The sequence below is a fragment of the Myxine glutinosa genome, chromosome 13, assembly GCF_964187855.1.
Source record: "Myxine glutinosa chromosome 13, kmMyxGlut1.1, whole genome shotgun sequence".
NCBI lineage: Eukaryota > Metazoa > Chordata > Myxini > Myxiniformes > Myxinidae > Myxine > Myxine glutinosa.
Genome location: NC_136273.1, coordinates 35,967,519 through 35,987,204, shown reverse-complemented (window position 1 = coordinate 35,987,204; position 19,686 = coordinate 35,967,519). Strand labels below are relative to the sequence as shown.

At 42.3% G+C, this 19,686-nt stretch overlaps 1 protein-coding gene across 1 annotated transcript in view; it reads left to right on the top strand.

The window, feature by feature from the left end:
* Positions 1 to 19,686, top strand: part of LOC137438340 (adhesion G protein-coupled receptor F5-like) — a 152,720-nt gene that overhangs the window by 27,416 nt on the left and 105,618 nt on the right. The window contains exons 4-6 of the mRNA XM_078767001.1: positions 8,338 to 8,396; positions 11,789 to 11,928; positions 12,075 to 12,245. Of these exons, the coding sequence (XP_078623127.1) occupies positions 8,338 to 8,396; positions 11,789 to 11,928; positions 12,075 to 12,245 (370 nt within the window). The remainder of the gene's footprint in view (positions 1 to 8,337; positions 8,397 to 11,788; positions 11,929 to 12,074; positions 12,246 to 19,686) is intronic.

Sequence of the window (19,686 nt, the reverse complement as noted above, 5' to 3'; positions counted from 1 at the left end):
TCGTGGCCGAACTGGGCGTGGAAAAAACACCAGGTTGGCGGCGGAGGCGGCGGAGGCCGCGGTTTTCTCCGCGGCGGCGGTGGTGGGCGGGGCGTGGCGGCGGCCGCGAGGTGTGCATCAGCATCAGCCACGAGGTGTGCATCAGCCTCGGGATGCGCGACGGCCGCGCCAAAACTCGCCTGCATGTCCAAAGCCGCGAAGAACTTGTCGGCCTCGGCAGCGAGAGCTCGGGGTTCCATTGTCGCAGAACCGGCCAACGCGAGGCGTACTCATGCCGGCAGCTGGCGTCGAAACAGCGCTCGGAACAGAAAATCCGGGGTTTCGTTGCCCATCAGCGACAGCATATGGTCCAGGCGGACCGACGGTCGCGTGTCACCGAGCTCGGGGAGGTCCAGGAGGCGGTCGGCCCGTGCGTCCACCGTGAGGCAGAGCGTGGCGAGGAGGAGACGCTTGATCGCCTCGTACCTGCCGTCGGCCGGTGGGTTCCTCAGGACCGACACGACGCGGGCGGCCCTGCCGGGCCCGAGGGAGGCGACCACGTGGCAGTACATGGTCTCGTCCACCGTGATGCCTCGAAGTCGGAACTGGGCTTCTGCCTGCAGGAACCAAACTTCAGCTTGAGCCTCCCAGAACTCGGGGAGTTTGATTGTGACCGCGTTGGTTGCCATTGCTGTGGCGTGTTCGGGTGGTCAGCGACGGCTGACCAGAACGTCGGAGGGTCACCAATGAAGCGCGGTGCTACGCGTGCTACTTGTTTAGCAAGGAGGAAGCGGACAACGCGGTAAGTTAAAAGTCTTTATTGCAAGAGCTCCACTGTAGCACTGGAGCGCTCCGGGCTGTGCGCCTGGTGTGTATCCCGAGGCCACGCCTACCCCTCGGGCGTGGCCGCCGCCCACTTGGTGCGCAGAATGATGCCATCATGCCAGTGAGCTTTCGTGTCCGCCACAGTACATTATTAAAAAATAAATGTACTACAATATTTTTGGAAAATTCCATTGATTGCTCGGAGATGGCAGCATGTAAAAACCGTTTGAATATTTTAAATACAGTTTGATCCAGAGGTGAGTGGTATGGTCTTGCTGGTTGGTGGACACGATATGTGTAAGGGAAATTATTTTGTTGTCCTGTATCTGGTCGTGCTAGTTGGTGAACACGGTAAATTTAAGGGAAATGTTTTTCTGTCATTCTTCTGAGTGGTTGCTTCTCCTTCCCCGTATTTTTGTTCATTTTATTGTTTTTTTCCTCTCTCTTGAGTTGTGGGCCTTCCTTGAGTGGTATTACATTTATCATCATCATCATTGGAATGTCTGTTGTAAAGATACGGACATCAAGTCCGTATCTTGACGCAGAGAGCATCAAGCAGCATCTTTTTATACCAGGCAACGGCAACGGCAACGCACTAACGCAGACCTCGCTCGGCCCCACCCACAGCGACCTCTCTCGGCCCCGCCCACAGCGACCTCGCTCGGTCCCGCCCACAGCGACCTCGCTCAGTCACGCCCACAGCGACCTCGCCCGGCCCCGCCCACAGCGACCTCGCTCGGTCCTGCCCACAGCGACCTTGCTCGGTCCCTCCCACAGCGGCATCACTCCGCCCTACACGGCACTATCTATATCAGGGGTCAGCAACCTTAGGCACGTGTGCCACTATTGGCACACGGCAGCGTAATCATTGGCACACTGGCGAAAGCAGTGCCCTCTCCGCTGCATGCCAAATCACCTCTTGAACAGCCATTGGCTGTTGTGCGTGTTGCACTTTAACAGTATTCCGGTGTGATGGTGCAGGGTGATGAGGTAGATGGATCAGAGCAAAGTCACCATTCCAATTCAAAATTATTTTACTGGAATAATAATTATCAAAGATGATTGATGAAAGATGAAAAATGAAATCAAAGATTTTTGACATTTGTTTCCAATTCAATACTTTGTAAATGAGTTACTGAAAGCAGTGTTTTGAAATGGGGTCCATGCATATAATTTGTAACCTCATTGGGGACAAATTTTACAATGATAAAATGATCATTACAATGTCCTGATTATGAGAGATAAATGTTTCTTTAAAATGTTGTTGCTACATGGATGGAATAAAATTCCATGTCTGTTGGAAATATTTTTTTGATGTGGTGTCATAATTAAACTTAATGTTGATATGGCACACTAATTAACAAGAACATTTCAAGCTGGCACTTCAAGTCAAAAAGGTTGCCGACCCCTGATCTATATATTATTCGTACAATGCCGGGTACTTCTGCTCGCTGAAAAAAAATCTGTGTGAAACATGCTACTATCTATGCTAAATCATGCTAAATGCTAATCATGCAGAAGTACCTGGCAAAAACGCAATCGCTTTTCGCTCTGAAATACGTGCGAACGCGTAACTGAGTTAATGGCGGCAAGGAACATCACGTGATCGCTCTGAGCGAATCAGCACGCTGCTTTGCCCCCGTTCAGATTCCGGTCATAATATTCCTCGCTGAAATGCGCTGAGGTAAAAATATGGTAAAAAAATATTATGAAATAAATTTTTAGGTCGGCCATGTTCTTCCCAGGCTCAATGGCCATGTCTATGCCTAATATCAAGTCCATGAGCCTCTCCGTTTAGGAGTCTATCAGTAACATCACACACACACACACACACACACACACACACACACACACACACACACACACACACACACACACACACACACACACACACACAAACTGTGTTTTATATATATAGATTACTACTGTAGGCATATTTGTCATGAAAAAAAAATTCGTGTATTTTTTTTGTTAAAAGCAAAAACTCACTTGATTTTGTAAGAAGGTATGATAAGCTTTAAAAAAAATTTAGGGTGGAATTTTTTCTGAACATTCTAACGGCCTGAAATCCAAGATGACCGCCACCATAGCAAAACGCCCTAAATTTGACGCTAAAATTAACTTAATGTGGTTTAAATATTTTTGTTTTCAGCATGAACTGCTTGGAACTTGTATATAGAGGTGACTATAATAACAATAACTTCCACCTGACTACTAATCTTTTTATTTTGCACAATTTCAGACAGAGGCTGCCTTTTTTATTTCAACATGGCGGCCGGAAAATTGACGTTCGAATCCAGTCACCGGCAGCAGTTTGTTCGCTTTATAGTGTTAAGGTTCCACTTGTCCATTTTATGGTGTACTAACATATTCTTTTCTTCTTTTGCAGGCTGCAAGTACCCACAGCAACCATCACCCAGGATAACATAGCTTAGAGACCTTAGATTAACCAAAATGGCAGAGTCTTCATCTAACAAGAAGTCAAAAACGGTGGATTTTGAACTATGCTTTATTTGCCAGTTGAGCAGCAAGCAAACAGATTATACAAACTATGTGCTTCGTCCTTCTTTGCCTTCAGTAGAGAAAGTAATTACAACAACTGATGTTCGATGTTCATATGGGGAAACAGAATTCTCTACATTAAAGAATCGCATAAAAGGTTTGTCAGCCCATGAACTGTTACAGAATGGTTTTTCATACCACAAGACATGTTATAAGGATCTCACACATAAAACATGCATTGAACGAGCCAAGACCCGATATGAGAAAGGACAAGCGACAGGCAGCGTCAGTTATATAAAACAGAAGACAAAAGGACGAGCGAAAAAATCTGATGCTGCATCTACAAGTGCTTCCACATCACAGCGATCTACCAGAAGTCAGGCTTTCGACAAGGAGATGTGTGTCATTTGTCAGGAAGACAAAGCAGACAAATTGCACGACGTCTCAACTGAAAACATGGGAGCTCAGCTCAAAGCCATTGGTCAACAAACAGACAGAAAACTTTTGAAAGTTAGACTGAGCAATGTTGTAGGCTCATCTGATCTTCTTACAGCAGTTGCTGAGGACATGAAGTATCACCTTCTGTGCTTAGGCCATGCAAAACGAGACATAGAAAAAGCTAACAGACCTCCAAAACAACATGTTCATTTTGCACAGTTAGTGTCTGACCTGGAGATGCTCGACATGGTGGAAACTGAAATCAATGACCCATCTAACAGTTCAGCTTTGAATATGAACGACATTGAACAATCATATGTTGGTTTGCTAGAAGCCAATGGGTTCCCTTTACCCGACAATCCGCGATACAAACCATACTTAAAGCAACTGATTTTGGACAACAACGCTGATGTGCACTTCACCAGGCCTCCAGACAAAACCAAACCTGAGCAAGTACTTTCTACAAAATCCAAGGAAACCCTGTTAGCTGGTGTGTTGGCCTCCGATACAAAAGACCTAAGAGAAGATGTGAAAGTCCTTCTGAAAGCATCTAAAATACTGAGAAGAGACATTGCAAGCGCAACCCCGTGGAAATTCGAAGGAACATTTGATAATTATGAACCACCTGCTTTCTTCAACTCCTCTGCAAGCTTGCTATCCAAGGTTTACATCATGTTAAAACAATCAGCAGGGCCGAATCTATGAACCAAAGTGCATCTGTGCTGGCACAACATTTCGTATGTGCATACAAGTCTGATCGGCAGGTCACCTATGAAACAAAACATGAAGATGTCACTTTCAAACACCGCACTGAGACTCCCCTTACCGTCGGCTTAGCTCTGGATGTGCACAAAAACACCAGGTCCAAGGCCCTTGTGGAGACATTAGGCAAACTAGACCTCACTGTCCCGTACAACAAGGTAATGGAAATAGAGACTGCTGTCGCAAATGCTGTTCTTGAAAGGATAAAATCCATGGGAGGAATTTATCGACCACCTTGGTTGGTTAACGACATGTTTGTTTGGTTCGCACTGGACAACATAGATTTTCTCGAATCCACGCCTTGTGGCATGAACACACTCCATGGCACTGCCACCGCTATATATCAGACTGCATCTGACAAATCCCCAGCAACACCACTTGATATCGATCGGTCATCAAGGTCTCAAACATTAGAGGAGGCTATTCCATGTGAAATACTATCATGTGACAAACCAATACCAACAAACAAAAAGTGTGTTTGCACACTGAATTCCTGCAAGTCCAGCTCACAGTCAAACAAAGAGAAGGATATGGCATGGATTATTGGCTGTTTGGACTTCAACGAAAGTGAAGTTGAAGTAAAATCAAGCTCTACTCCTCCAGGAACATGGGGCGCCTTCAACTCTCTGTTGTCTCCATCTGGTTCCAAGACAAACATTGCCCTTGTACCACCACTAATACGATTGCCACCAACAGAGTATGACACCCTGTTCACAGGTCTAATGAGAGCACGCGCTATCGCCACTCATGTCATGGGACCAGAATCTATCACAGTCGTGACTCTTGATCTTCAGCTATACGACATGGCCATGAAGTTGTGGATGGAGCGTGAGGACATCAAGAAGCAGTTCTTGTTTCGACCTGGCGAGCTGCACATCGTCTTCTGCGCACTGGCTGCCATGGGTAAATATGTGGAAGGGAGTGAGTGGTATTGACCAAGCATGGGTCGAAGCTGGACTTTACTCACCTACAACGGTAAGACAAATACTCCACGGAAAACACATGTATCGAGCACTGGAAGCTCATACAGTTACCTTGCTTGCTTTGTACAGTTTGTACTTCCGAAAGTTCCTGCAACTTCAGCCTGATGAAGAAGCTTTCTTGAAGGAAACATCCACTCTTTTGGGAGAAGCCTATCAGCAAGACATCAATACAGACTCAGGAAGCAGACACAAACTCATTGATGCCGTTAAAAAAACAATCGAAATGTTCGAATCCAGGGACATTTCTATGACATTCACAAAATTATAATTCACTCGATATCCATTGTTAAAAATACTAAATGAAAGCCAGGCATTTAATCAGTATGACTTTTTGCATCTTCCTGTTTAAACGATTTAAGAGATTGAACAGTAATTCAAGTATTTCATTTTATTTAGATCTGTTTGTTGGCTTGTTAATTATGTATTCTTTGTGAAAAATACATGTCTTTAAATAGATACTTTGTTTGTAATTACATGCGAAGGGAGAAGGTATAGTTTACATTGCGGGTGCGCGGTGGCCATTTTGGAATTTGGCATGTAGATCAAACATATAACATAAATTTGATGATTCCATTCGATTCCTGGTCTCAGAAAACATGTATATTTAGACACTTTATTTGTAATTGTATCACATGTACTCGCGAAGATATCGCATTATTAGTGTTCGGCGGCCATTTTGGACGCCATTTTGGATTTCATAGTCTTAGAATGTTCAGAAAAAATGCCACCCTAATTTTTTTTAAAGCTTATGATACCTTCTTACAAAATCAATTGAGTTTTTGCTTTTAACAAAAAAAATACACGAAATTCCAAATATGCCTATACTATACGTTATCATTATTTCGAAAATGATATTACCATTAAAAATCCTAGGCGAATTCCTTACTTCCGTGGTTATTAATATTCGTGCCGAACACCGCATATATCATTGATTCATGGACCAAACACGCTTCAATCCATTAACTTTCCATTCATGACATTGGGATTAAAGTGTTATGGTTGTATTTACTATATTATTATTTTTACAAAAACGATACTACTGAAACGATACACTACTGTATTAAGAAACCTGGGCTTAATTTGTCGGAAGTGTTCCGAAAGTGAGGCACAACGATAAAACAAACCGGAAAGACAAGCAGGAGGAGGTGGCCGCGTACAACGGCGCCATGGAGGACAAACATCGTGCAAGGCAAGCAATAGCCATGCCAAGGAGAAGGTGTGATTGGTCGGGGAAGGGACAAAAAGCTTCCCCGTGATTGGGGGTAAGGAAGGTGAAGGAGCGGCACACTGATTGTCAACCAACCGATGACACCTCAGCCAATCAGTGCGGAAAGCGCGAGAATTCGGCCAGTCGGTGTGGAGGGCGCGAAGGAGGACGCAACAAGCGACGCGCTGATTGGAGGATAAGCGCCGGTGACGTCAAGGCCCGGGCGGTAAAACTACAGGCAAGCGGACATTTTTTCCTTCTCGTTCCTGGAATCTGGATCCATCCTGCCTGGACCTCCGTCTCGACTTTCGTCTCACTTTGGTTTCTGCCTTTCCCAGACCTTCCTTCTGCCCTTGCCTTTCGCCCCGTTTGGACCATTTCCTTTTGCAAACCGCAAATTACCTGCTGGACGACGAACGTTGGAGCGCCATCGATTCTCCTCCCTGGCGTTCACTGCGAGAGAGGCCAGCGACTGGAGCGGACAAGACCGGGGCGAGCGAGTGGCTCGGCCTAGCAGTGTGCGGACGGGGGTGCATCGAGGCCTGTCTTCCCACCGACGGAGCCGCGTCCGGATGACAGAGACAGATAAGATGCGCATTCACCACACGACGGTTTCTATATTTATCCTCCCCATCTGTGTGTATTTGAAATCTGTGCGGGGACGTCCCGATATCGGGGTTTAGTTATTACCGGCGCGTTCTTTTCCTGTCCCGATATTTATTAAATAAACCCTTGTATTATTTTCCCAGCCAACTTTAATCCCGTTTTCGTTTGTGAGTTATTTTCCAAGGGTGAAGACACCGTCAGACCGTCAGGTAAGCCGCGGCATTCTCCCCCGAACCCCCGCTCGTGTTTGATCCGCCATAGAATTTGATAACGCCTCATTAAAGCTCGATTCATCCGTGGTGACGCTCGGTGTTAACTGAGCCACCACACGACAATACTTTTTAGGTCCAATTCAAAGTTCTTTACAATGAGCCATGACTCAATTTTTTCCACTGAGCCGTTTCGGGGATATAGAGGGGCAAAGTTGAAGATTTTTTCCAAGATGGCGCCCATATCATGTGACATATGACGTCCTAGTTAGCAGTAGAAAATTATACAGGTCAAGCCAATCACTTGGTGAAAATGTCGTGGCAATCATCCCAATGGTTTCAGAGAACGTTAACTTAAAAAAATTTGGACATGAAAACAGGGGGGGGAAGAATAAGAAAAACTCTCGGAAAAACAATAGGTATTCCTCTATATTGTATGTAGAGGAAACCTAATCCCACAAAATGCCAGCGGAAGGGACATACATACACCGGACAGACAGACAAACACTGTTCCAGACGGTCCAGAATGGACCTGAAATTTTATGTTAAAAATAATTATGATTAGATTAACATGAAAATATTTTTCAAAAACGGGGCGTTTGTAAAGACCTTAGTAAAGAGGGAATGGACAAGGCACAAAAAATTGGAAGAATGAGCGACTATCATTATGAGTCAATAAGAGGGAGAAGGCCATGGATGAGGAACAAGTGGAAAGGAAGAAGCCAGCATGTGTACAAACCAGCCACACACGTTCCTCAAAGACGGATTTCTGATGTTTTTTAAATTATGGTCAATTTTGTTTGTTTGTATTTTTTTTTTTTTACAGCTAAGCAAGACCTACGAGAGGATAAAGGGCTTTCAACGCATAAGGATTACAGGATTCAGGTGTGGATGAAAGAGTGCATAACTTTTTTTTAACCATTTCAGCTTTTGTCATCATATGGAGAAGATAAATTAATAATTTGGTCAAAAGGTCACAATCACATAAAATCATCAATTTCCATCAAATTTATTTGAAATTTTAAGAATTTGCATTCTGGGTCAATTGATTTATTCACCAATGAAAAGTTGAAGCCAATGGGTTTTTTTTTTAGATCAAAAGGACAAAAGTCAAGGATGCATAAAATCGTCAATGTTCATCCAAATGACGTGAAATTTACACCTTTGCATATTGGGTCACTGAATTGGTTCACCAATAAAAAGTTAGAAGCCGTATGATTTTTTAGACAAAAAGGTCAAAGGTCAAGGTTGCATAAAATCATAAATTTTCATCAGATTGACTTCAAATTTGAACAAAATTGGCATATTGCATCATTGAGTTGGTTAACCAAAAATCAACAATCGATCTTGCCGTTTCGACATGCCAATGGTTTCCATGACAACGGGCTTGTTACCTCCGCCACCAAAGGTGGATGGAGATTATGTTTTATCCCTTGTCTGTCTGTCCGTTTGTGAACAAAATATCTCAAAACGTTGTGGCCGGATTTGGACGGAATTTGGCAGAGATGCAGCATATGTGACAAGGACGACATTATTAGATTTTGGTGAAAATGCGGATTCGGATCCGGCTACTAGAATTTTAAAAAGTGATTCTTCACCATTGGGAGATAGGGCCAAAAACGATACATAGCAGGATATCTCAAAAAGTTGTGGACGGATTTGGACGAAACTTGGTGGACCGGTTGGGTGCCTGACAAGGACGATTCTATTCGATTTTGGTGAAGATCTGAATATGGATTCGGATATGATAATTATTTAATTTTTAAGTGATTCTTCAACATTGGGAGATCGGGCCAAAAACAATACATAGCAGGATATCTCAAAACGTTATGGATGGATTTGGACAAAACTTGTTGGACTGCTTGTGTGTGACAAGGAAGAATCGATTCTATTTTGGTGAAGATCCAGATCCAGATCTAGCTGGTAGCATTTTAAAAGTGATTCTTCACCATTGAGTGATATGGCCAACCAGGCGCAGGTATGCTCTCTACTGAGTGCCATTCTAGTTTAGCTGTTGTTTTCATCAAGTTTAGTTTGAATACAAAGCCAACATGGACCACCTTTGCATTTTATCAAGCTTTCTAGTTTGACGAATGTTTGATCTGACCTTTCTAGTTTGACCACCAAATTCCTGCATAAATGCAGAGGCTTTTAATTTATTTGGGGACTGTCATGATTTGATACTTAGTCATGCAAAAAAGTCGTTTTTTTTTTCCAACAAAACCAATTTATTCTACATTAATTTGTATGATTTTTCTACCAAGACACCATATTACTACCACCCTCACCTTCTATCCCCTCTTTTATTCTCAGCCCCAAATTTAGAATTGACTTATTCTGACCTGTGACATTAATAATTATTTGTCACCAATTCCAGTTAATATGGAAATTGCCATCATGATAAATAATGAGATAACTAATGCCTGCTATACCTGTTGCTGGCCCCTACTGGAATTCAACCTCCAAGTCACTGTGTGTGTGTGTGTGTGTGTGTGTGTGTGTGTGTGTGTGTGTGTGTGTGTGTGTGTGTGTGTGTGTGTGTGTGTGTGTGTGTGTGTGTGTGTGTGTGTGTGTGTGTGTGTGTGTGTGTGTGTGTGTGTGTGTGTGTGTGTGTGTGTGTGTGTGTGTGTGTGTGTGTGTGTGTGTGTGTGTGTGTGTGTGTGTGTGTGTGTCAGTCAGACAACGGGATCATCACTAACTGAACAAAGTGATATTTGGTGGATAAAGCTCCCAACCCATATCGTCTTCCTCAATTATCTCTTGGAATCTTCCTCAATCATCATCAATGACCTGGAAAACTCTCCTTATGTCTTTGCTGATGACTCCACCATCTACTGTGACATCCCTAATCTTTCAGAAAGACCTGCAGTAGCCTCTTGGCAGAGAATCACAAGTTGGTCAAACACTTGGAGTATGTCTTTCAATCCAGACAAAAAACTCTGTCTGTCTGTCTCTGTCTCTCTCTCTCTCCAAAATGACTGTCTGGCAAACCCTCCAATCAATTTTCTTGAAGTAGAATGGAGAGTAAGTAATGTAAAATTTCAGGAAAAAGTTCCTTCCAATAAAGTATATCTACTCTTAAAGAAGTACAGTCACTCAAACTTTAGGGTCTCAATATCAGCGATGATTGTTATTGGGAAAAACACATTTCTAAGTTGACCTTGAAAGCCAGTCTGTGATTTGGCATCCTCCATTGTGCAAAGTCCTTGAACAACTCGAGGCTCAACTGAACTCAGGTCTACCTTCAAGGCTTCATTTTGCAGCTTGATGCAGTGATGCTCTCCCCACTGGGCTGGAAGCTGAGTCCATGGGCCGATCACTTTCATATCATAGACAGGTCACTGGTCTCCTTGTCTTCCACAGACTGCTGGTCTTGTAACGTTTGCACTTTCTGTGCTTTGTCCCACCCCCCACATGTTTCTGCCGGGTGCACGCGGACCACTGCCAACCCCCTTCTAATGAAATTCCTGAAATCCAGAATCACTTCTCACCACTGTTCATTCGTTCCTTTTTGTTTCCTCCCTGTGGAACCATCTTGCACATTCTCTTCAATATCAAGGTTTCCTCGAGTTGTTCAAGACAGTTGTTTAACACCATCTTATATCACCTCCCCCCCATCCAAAACCATGATATTTTTTATCCCCGTCAATCTCACCCTCCACAATAACCCCTCCGCCCTAACCGCAAGCCCTCGTCTTTCCAAATTTCCAGTTTTTTATTGCTGAGAGTTCGCCTCTGCTTTTATCTTGTCCACATTGTGAGTCTTCCCTCACCCTTATTCTTCCCCACATTCCTTATTTGTCCAAGTCTCCCTCTATTTTGTACCTCAGCCCTGCAATTGGGGTGTTTCTACCTCGCTTTCTAATGTTCTTTTTGTTCCATAAGATCCCCATCCATTCTATATTCCAGCTCCTCTACAATCGTCGACTTTGGACACAAATATTCTCATTTTGTCCACCTTTGAAAGTAAATCACTCCAATGATGTAACGAGCCTGCAACACAGAGCAGTTCACAGGATGTTCAGCATCCCACAATAATCGTTCTTCAATCCTTGCTACCTTTTAACACCTGGCATGTTTGTGTTCCACATGTCCATGTGATCCTCGTCAAAATCACAATGCGCAAACTTTAGTTGTTGTTTAGTTTTTCGGAAGCATCACAGTCTATACATTCAAACTGATCCATACCATTATTGATTGTTGGTGATGTTTTTAAGTCCATATCAGTTAAGACTTGCACTGTTCTCACAAAGTTATCAATGACTGCTTGTTTACAGTAAGGGAAGCGTGGTCACTTCTTATGATGTAATTGGCACCACCGAGATGAGCATTGAAGAGATTACCAGGAGCACTTCTGGAGTGGTATCAAACTTAGCTAAGGCGAACATCAGCGTTAATGTCCGAATGAAGAAAAAGGGTAAGATCATTTTGATGCTCATATTTATATATTTGTTACACCGTTGTTGGTAATCACAAACTTTACTTGTACAACAGTTTGAGGAGCGATTCAGCAAAGACAATAAAAGTCATAACACTTGTTACATAACCCATTCTGTCCACCAGGAATTGTGAAGAGCCCATCATCAGAGGTGGTGTATGAAGTTGGCACGAAATTGACCTTTAGTTGCTTCGACCAACCCGGTGTCAATGAGAACGTGAGCTGGTTCAAAGAAAACACGAGTGCGTCCCCGAAAGGAAACTGGACAATACAAATAGCAAGCTTCACAGACAGTGGTAATTCACCGTTCCGTTAATTCTCCTTGTATTTGCATTCACTTTCGTTATTCATACATTCATTCATCATTTCCTTTTTGAGGTTTCAGTTACAAGACAGTTCTGTAATGAAATTGAATTTTGTTTTCTCCCATCAATATGAGGTGGGTGCACGTGCATGTGGGCCTGGATGTAAAGAGGTCTGGCACGTAAACGCACCAACATTTTGAGGCAAAAATAAAATAATAAATTTGATGAATAGCAGAAATCTGGCACAGCTGTCTTTCATTATCCGTTCTTCTCTTTCAAATAGTGTTTGGAATAATACAGTTCGTATCAAAAAAAAGGTATTCCGAATTCAAGGGGTTAATATACAAAGGTTATTTAGTTTGACAATTTACATGTGGTTTACCAATTATGAGGAGATCCTCAGCTTTTCATTGATGCCTTTCATGCATCATTGCTGTCACACATGACCGAGTACATGTTCATTGAAAATGACAAGTTCAAATCGCATTTTTACAAGTTTGGCTAATCGGTGCAAGAGAGTTGAAATGGACGCATTACTTGTCGACTGCCAAGTTGATTATGTAAAATTGTTAAGCTGGTCTAGTATTCGTCGGTTATGTCATCCTTTGTTTAAGATAGGTATTGAAGAGGGGCCTACAGTGTATGGGTTTAGAGACAGTCTGAGTCATTGAAAAGATGGTTCAACTTACGACTGAACAGCGGACCTTTGTGGTTACAACCTTTCACCAAACTGGAAGTTTGCAGCGAACTCGTGATGCGTTCAGGGAACGTTTCCCAGAACGGGAGCCTCCAGCAGCCAAAACCATCTGGGCAAATGTTAGAAAATACCAAGAGCATGGCACTAGCCTCAACCGCAACAAGGGGAATTCTGGTAGGAGGCGCACTGGGCGATCGGAAATGAACATTGCAGCAGTAAAGCAGCAAGTTTTGGAGCATCCTAGGGATACCAGCGCAAGACTAAATGGGACGGGATTGCCTTCGGCAACATTCAACCGAATCACAAGACTGGACCTCCACCAACATCCATATCGGATTCACATCCGGCATCAACTTACGCCAAGGGATTTTGCCAGGAGGCTGGTGTTTGCCGGATGGTTGATAGCACGTTGCGAAGCAGATGTCAATTTCCTGCGGTATCTCGTTATCGGCAACGAAGCTGCTTTCGCCATGGACGGCAAGGTCAATACCCATAATGTTCTTGAATATGCACCGACAGGACAACCCCCGGAATTTAATTTTGACACCAACATGAATCGACAAAAGTGGACTGTTTGGTTGGGACTTTGTGGAAGTGGTCAGGTGATCGGACCTTTGGTCAGTTACAGCAATGATGCATGGAAGGTATCAATGGAAAGCTGAGGATCTCCTCTTAATTAGGAAACCACATGTAAATTGTCAAAACAAATAACCTTTGCATATTAACCCCTTGAATTCGGATTACCTTTTTTTTTGATACGCACTGCATAATGATTTAAAATACATTTCTTATTTGCTCTTCTCACCTGATATTGACACAAATCCACATTGTTGACCATCATATGTTGCGATTTTGGTCCCTGTATGCTAACTTTCTTTTTATTTTTGCAAATTAAAGTACACTTATTCTCTGACCTTCCTGTCAAAACTATTCCTTTGGGCACATCTTGGCGTGTGCACGTGCGAGTTTTCCGCTAACCTAACCCATGTCCTAAAGCGAAGTCGGCACGGAACATACGAATTTGCTACATCAATAAAAGCAGAAGAAAAAAAATCAGGTAAATGTGGATATGAGATACACAAGCTGAGATTTGTCTGGATGCAGGTAAGATAGAAGGTGATGAGGAATCTCATTGATTATCTTACAACAAAGGCAGGAGAAAACATAGGGCCAATACCCCTGGTGCTCACCTGGTAGAATAAACAGTATACTGCACCGACTAAAGGTATTTTAAACCAATTTCAATGGTTGCTAGAATACAGGGCAGCATGTAGAATGATACTAACATAATCATAAGACTTTAAACAAAAACAAAAAAATAACTATTTTTGGGGGCAACACCCTCCTCCCCCAACCAGGCAATACCTCCTAAGACCCCAATTTTTCTAATGCCTTGAACAAACATTGGTACATCATGGGTGATTAAGGCTGTGGTGAAGTTTCATCGAAATTGCGTGTGTAGTTTCTGAGAAGAAAGCAAATACCTATTCTGGGGGACAACCCCCCTGTAGACCTCCAAAGGGGCAGATTTGTTTAATGTCGTGAAAAAACTTTGGTACAGCACGGGTGGTGAATATTGTGGTCAAGTTTCATCAAAATTGTGTGTGTAGTTTCAGAGAAGAAAGCAAATTCCTATTTTGGGGGGATCAAACCTGGATGCACTTTGACCAAACTCCCCCCCCCCCCCCCCCCCACCCCCGTAGACCCCGTTAGACTTCGATTTTAATAGTGCCGTGAACAAACTTCGGTACATCACGGGTGATGAAGGCTGTGGTCAAGTTTCATCGAAATAGTATGTGACGTTTCAGAGGAAAAAGCAAATTCCTATTTTGGAGGGGCAAACCTGGATCCACTTTGACCCTGGTAAACCCCCTTAAACCCTGATGTTTTTAGTGCCGTGAACAAAATTTAGTCACTACACAACAAATATTATTTTTGCCAAGTTTGGTCACAATCCCTTCAGCGGTTTTGGAGAAGAGGTTGCAAGTGTTTACGGACTGACAGATTGACAGACGGACGACGCACCATCGCCTAAGCTCCCCTGAACTTCGTTCCAGGTGAGCTAAAAACGATTAATGAACTTCGGACACAACTTTTGGTGTGGGTACATTAATGTAACTCTGTGTTCGTACTTAGACCGTTGTATGTGGAGTCAATGTAAATGGGAACACACCATGTAGCTAAAATAATAAATGTCTGTCTATGTGTGTGTCTCCTCCATAAATCCAAAACAATGAAACCTAGTGGCCCGAAACTTTGCAGGCATACAAAGGGATTTCCAAGGGAGTGCATTAATGAAAACTGGATATTTGAGTAAATGTAAACACCCCTTTTGAATATAATTAATAAGGTGCTCATTATCAAAAAGCAAAAAAGCCTTATCAAGATGGGGACGCACCATCTTGGTCAACCTGCTGTCACTTTGCAGGGTCTTTTCGCCATTTTCTCTCAGGCTTTTTCTCAAGCAGGGTGGAACAGGCCATATTTTCTAGATTTCAATCTACAATATTTTTTTTTCACATGAGAATACATTTTTCTCCTTTTTGTGCAATCTGATTTGGTTATAGATAGTTACCTCTTTAAAAAAAGAAAAAAACATCTAATGTCGAAGCAAACTTCGTGTCCGGAACTGCACCATGTTGGTTCTAGCTGTGATAGTCATAGAAAAATGTTTTGTGATCTCTGTGGCTTGATATATTTTTTAATTGAATTTCGCTAATTACTCCCGCCAGGGAGTAATGCATTCGATCGTGTCCGTCCGTGTGTGTGTTCGTGTGTTTGTGAACAAGATATCTGGAAAAGTTCTGAACGGATTTGGATGAAAGTTGGTGGGATGATTGCCCTTGGGATAAGGAAAATTGATTAGTTTTTGGTGAAGCTCAGGATATTATTCCGGATCCAGGAATTGTTTGGGGGAATGTTTTTGGGAATTTTTTTTTTCTGTTTTACTGCATTAAAGCTTTTATTCTTATTCTTAAATGAAGTTTTTCTCCTCTAATTCCGAGATATATCAAAATAAATTCTCTGACAGTTAGGGCCTACTTTCTTTTTCATTTATTGTTTTGGGGAGAGGGGATGTTAAACAAAACGTATTATTCCAACTTGACCCACGGCGGGAGTATGCGCTCTACTGAGTGGCGTTCTAGTTTTCCACTTGAATTCCACTTTTAAAGAACTCTAAAGGTAAACCTTTATGATTGTTGTTTTGGTGTACTTTGTGGAACTACGAAACGGAACTTGGAACAGGCGCAACAGTTTCTGTCGGATAAAGCACTCAAACTTTTTTTTTTCACGTTCCTCACTCGTATCATCGAATGCCTGATCTTTATACTGATGAATCGCTCTGCTAAACACAACAAAAATACATTCTCCTTTGCAATACCTGGTCAATGGATCAAATTACAAAGTTCAAGCCCCACCTGCCTGCGCGACAAGTGGTATTTGCTGCCGTGTTATCGCGCGGTGCCTCGGTCATAACGGTCCAATCACAAGTGCACATACAGGACCTTACCTGATACTATACCGTAAATATGTGTGTATATTATATACAGATATATATATATATATACATATCATAGACTCCTTTAGAGAAGGACTGGAACGTCATGACCTCAGGATTTGTAACTTGAGTCTAAAGGATTAACTTAAGTCCTGGGCTAAAATGACTTCTAGAAGGGCAAGAGACACGATCTCGGGGTCTTAGCTCTTTCACGAGCCTCGATCTTGTATACAAAAAAGGAAAAAAAAAAAATAGGGGTTTTTGAGGACGGCGAGTTCAATAGCGACATTTTCAACACCACCTGGGGTCATCTTCAAGGTCAAAAGGTCATTTCAAGGTCAAATTAGTGAATTTTGGCAATTTTTGCCCGTTTTTTGTGTCTAACTCATAAACGGTGAGAGATGGCTGATTATAATAAGAGGCAAGTTTGTAGAGCTGTCCAAATTTAATATATATTGTCATATATCGTATTACACAAACATACAAACATACAGCAAATACACATTCGAATAATAACAATGCACCGTTTTTCAATAATATTTTGTAAAAAATGTCTATTACAACTATGTCTATGTCTATCAGTAGTTGGAGAGCTATCGCTAGTTGGAGAGCTTTTCTTGCCTCCTGAGGCATCCCACAGCTTTTTCTTTGTCACTGACATTGAGGCCATGAGCTTTCAATAGAATGTTAGCTAAAGTAGTACATGCTGCATTATTACTAGCTAAAGGTGCATCTACAAAGGATAACAGCTCAGCAAAATGAAAGCGGCAACGCATTTTAGTCATGCCATGCAAATTATAGGCATTATGTACAAAGAAGACGGTTGACATAGTCGGCACACTCAGTCCACCTCTAATCAAATTATCTAGGAACTCAGATGACACCTCGTTACCATCTTCATCATCCATGATCTCCTCCATACTGGTGCTATCACCATATTTATGAACAAGGTATCCGGCCAAATAAACAACTTTATGCTTAAGGGCATCATCGGACCTCAAGAGTTCCTGAGTGTCATGAGGAGTGATCTCGTCAATGAGTTCACTTCGCTCATCTGGATTTATGGAAGTACCACAATTCTTGTCGCAAACAAGCACACGAGAACTACATTCTGGCATAATGTCATGCTTAATGAGTGTCTGCAAATTTGCAATTTTAGCTGCAGCCATAATGTCAACTATGTCAATGTAGAAGTTTCCACCGCATCTTTGCCTGGCTTGGCCGAAAAACCTTTCCAAGGCTTCATCCGCGAATATAGCAGGAAGAACCTAGTCAAAGTCTTTCTCTGCCAGAAGCAATTTGGCAGCATCCACATTATTACGTGTGGACTGAAGTCTGAAGGATTATTACGTGTGGACACAGTGAAGGCTTCAGCAGTTTGCCGAGTTAGCTTCAGCTTACGACCACCACCCCCTTGCCATGCGCAGGTAGATATAATTTGGCAGGCCTCCTCCAGCCTAGTGAAACTTGTACAGTCTGCTGTCCAAGGCTGTCTGGATTCGTCGCGCAGATGGATAGCTTTGAGAAACGGTCTTTCACATTCATCATCTTGAACCACTCACTCATTGTCTGGGTGAGAATGATGGTGCCTTCGCTGATGCCCAGCGAATCCTTGAAGGTCTTTAAGGCAGCGACAGTCTTGTCATTGAACACCTGACATACCAAGGGTACGCTCTGGCGTTGAAGGTGCTTGGGGAAAACAGCGGTGTGCGTCAGCTTGGTTAAGCGAATAGGAGTAGCTCGGTCGATCTCATGAAGCTTCCGAATATCACTCCAGTAAGCTTTGTACTCATTGCCATGTACGACAAATGAGAGTGTCTGGCCATCAACAGTAATCCAGTTGCTGCGAACATTTTTGAAGATGTGCACGTAGTCGTACACGAAGAACATAGATTGCTCTTGAATCGATAGCACTTGACAACTTCCCGGTCCTCCAAGTTTTGAATAAACACTGCGATTGGTATTGCAATTGTCACATATCAAAGAAATCACAGTACTGCCAGCACCAACTACAGCTGAGGCAGCTTCTGAAAGAGAAGAGAAACATATTATTTTGCTGATTTCCGATATTAAATGTGAAATATCACAATTAATTTTAAAAGAAATAATAATTAATACACAAATCAAAAAAATTAAAAACAAAATTGTTTAAAAATAAAGTTGCCAAATGGAAAAAAATAATGTATGTTCAAATCATTTTTTCGAGGGAAACTAATCTGTTATAATACAGACTATTATATTTTATTTATTTATTTATTTATTATTTTATTACATAAATTACATGTTATATGTCAATTTCATTCCAATCCATCCAACAGTAAAGTGCTGTGGTATTTGCATAGAAAACGAGGCATTCATAGAAAACGAGATAGAAAATGGGAACTCAGACTCGTTACAAACCCCGAGGTCATGACGTTCCAGCCCTTCTCTAAAGGAGTCTATGGTTTGTATGTTTGTGTAATACGATATATGACAATATATATTAAATTTGGACATCTCTACAAACTTGCCTCTTATTATAATCAGCCATCTCTCACCGTTTATGAGTTAGACACAAAAAACGGGCAAAAATTGCCAAAATTCACTAATTTGACCTTGAAATATGACCTTTTGACCTTGAAGATGACCCCAGGTGGTGTTGAAAATGTCGCTATTGAACTCGCCGTCCTCAAAAACCCCTATTTTGACCCCGAGATCGTGTCTCTAGCCCTTCTAGAAGTCATTTTAGCCCAGGACTTAAGTTAATCCTTCAGACAAGTTACAAACCCCAGACAAGTTCCAGTCATTCTCTAAAGGAGTCTATGATATATATATATATATATATATATATATATATATATATATATATATATATATATATATATATATATATTGTCGCGTGACTACCCTTGGTGAACACCGTAGGGTAACACGGATGACCGATTGCGAGACTTTACACTCCCGAGGCGAAAACTCAATGGCGGATTCAAGCTCAACACAAAGTTAAACGTGCGGGAGGCCAGACGCAACGAGCTCCACAGCCTTATCTATTAAAATGAAACACCCAGGAAACTGCGTTCAAATATGTACAGAAAATAATATAAGGATTTATTATTGAAAAGTAATAACAGTGAAAAAAAAACACGCGCCGGTAATACTAATAACTAAATCGGGACGTCCCCACACGACTGATATCAAACACAAAACGAGGGAGATTAATTACGAAAAGAACACGTCACGTCGTTCAAAATGTACGC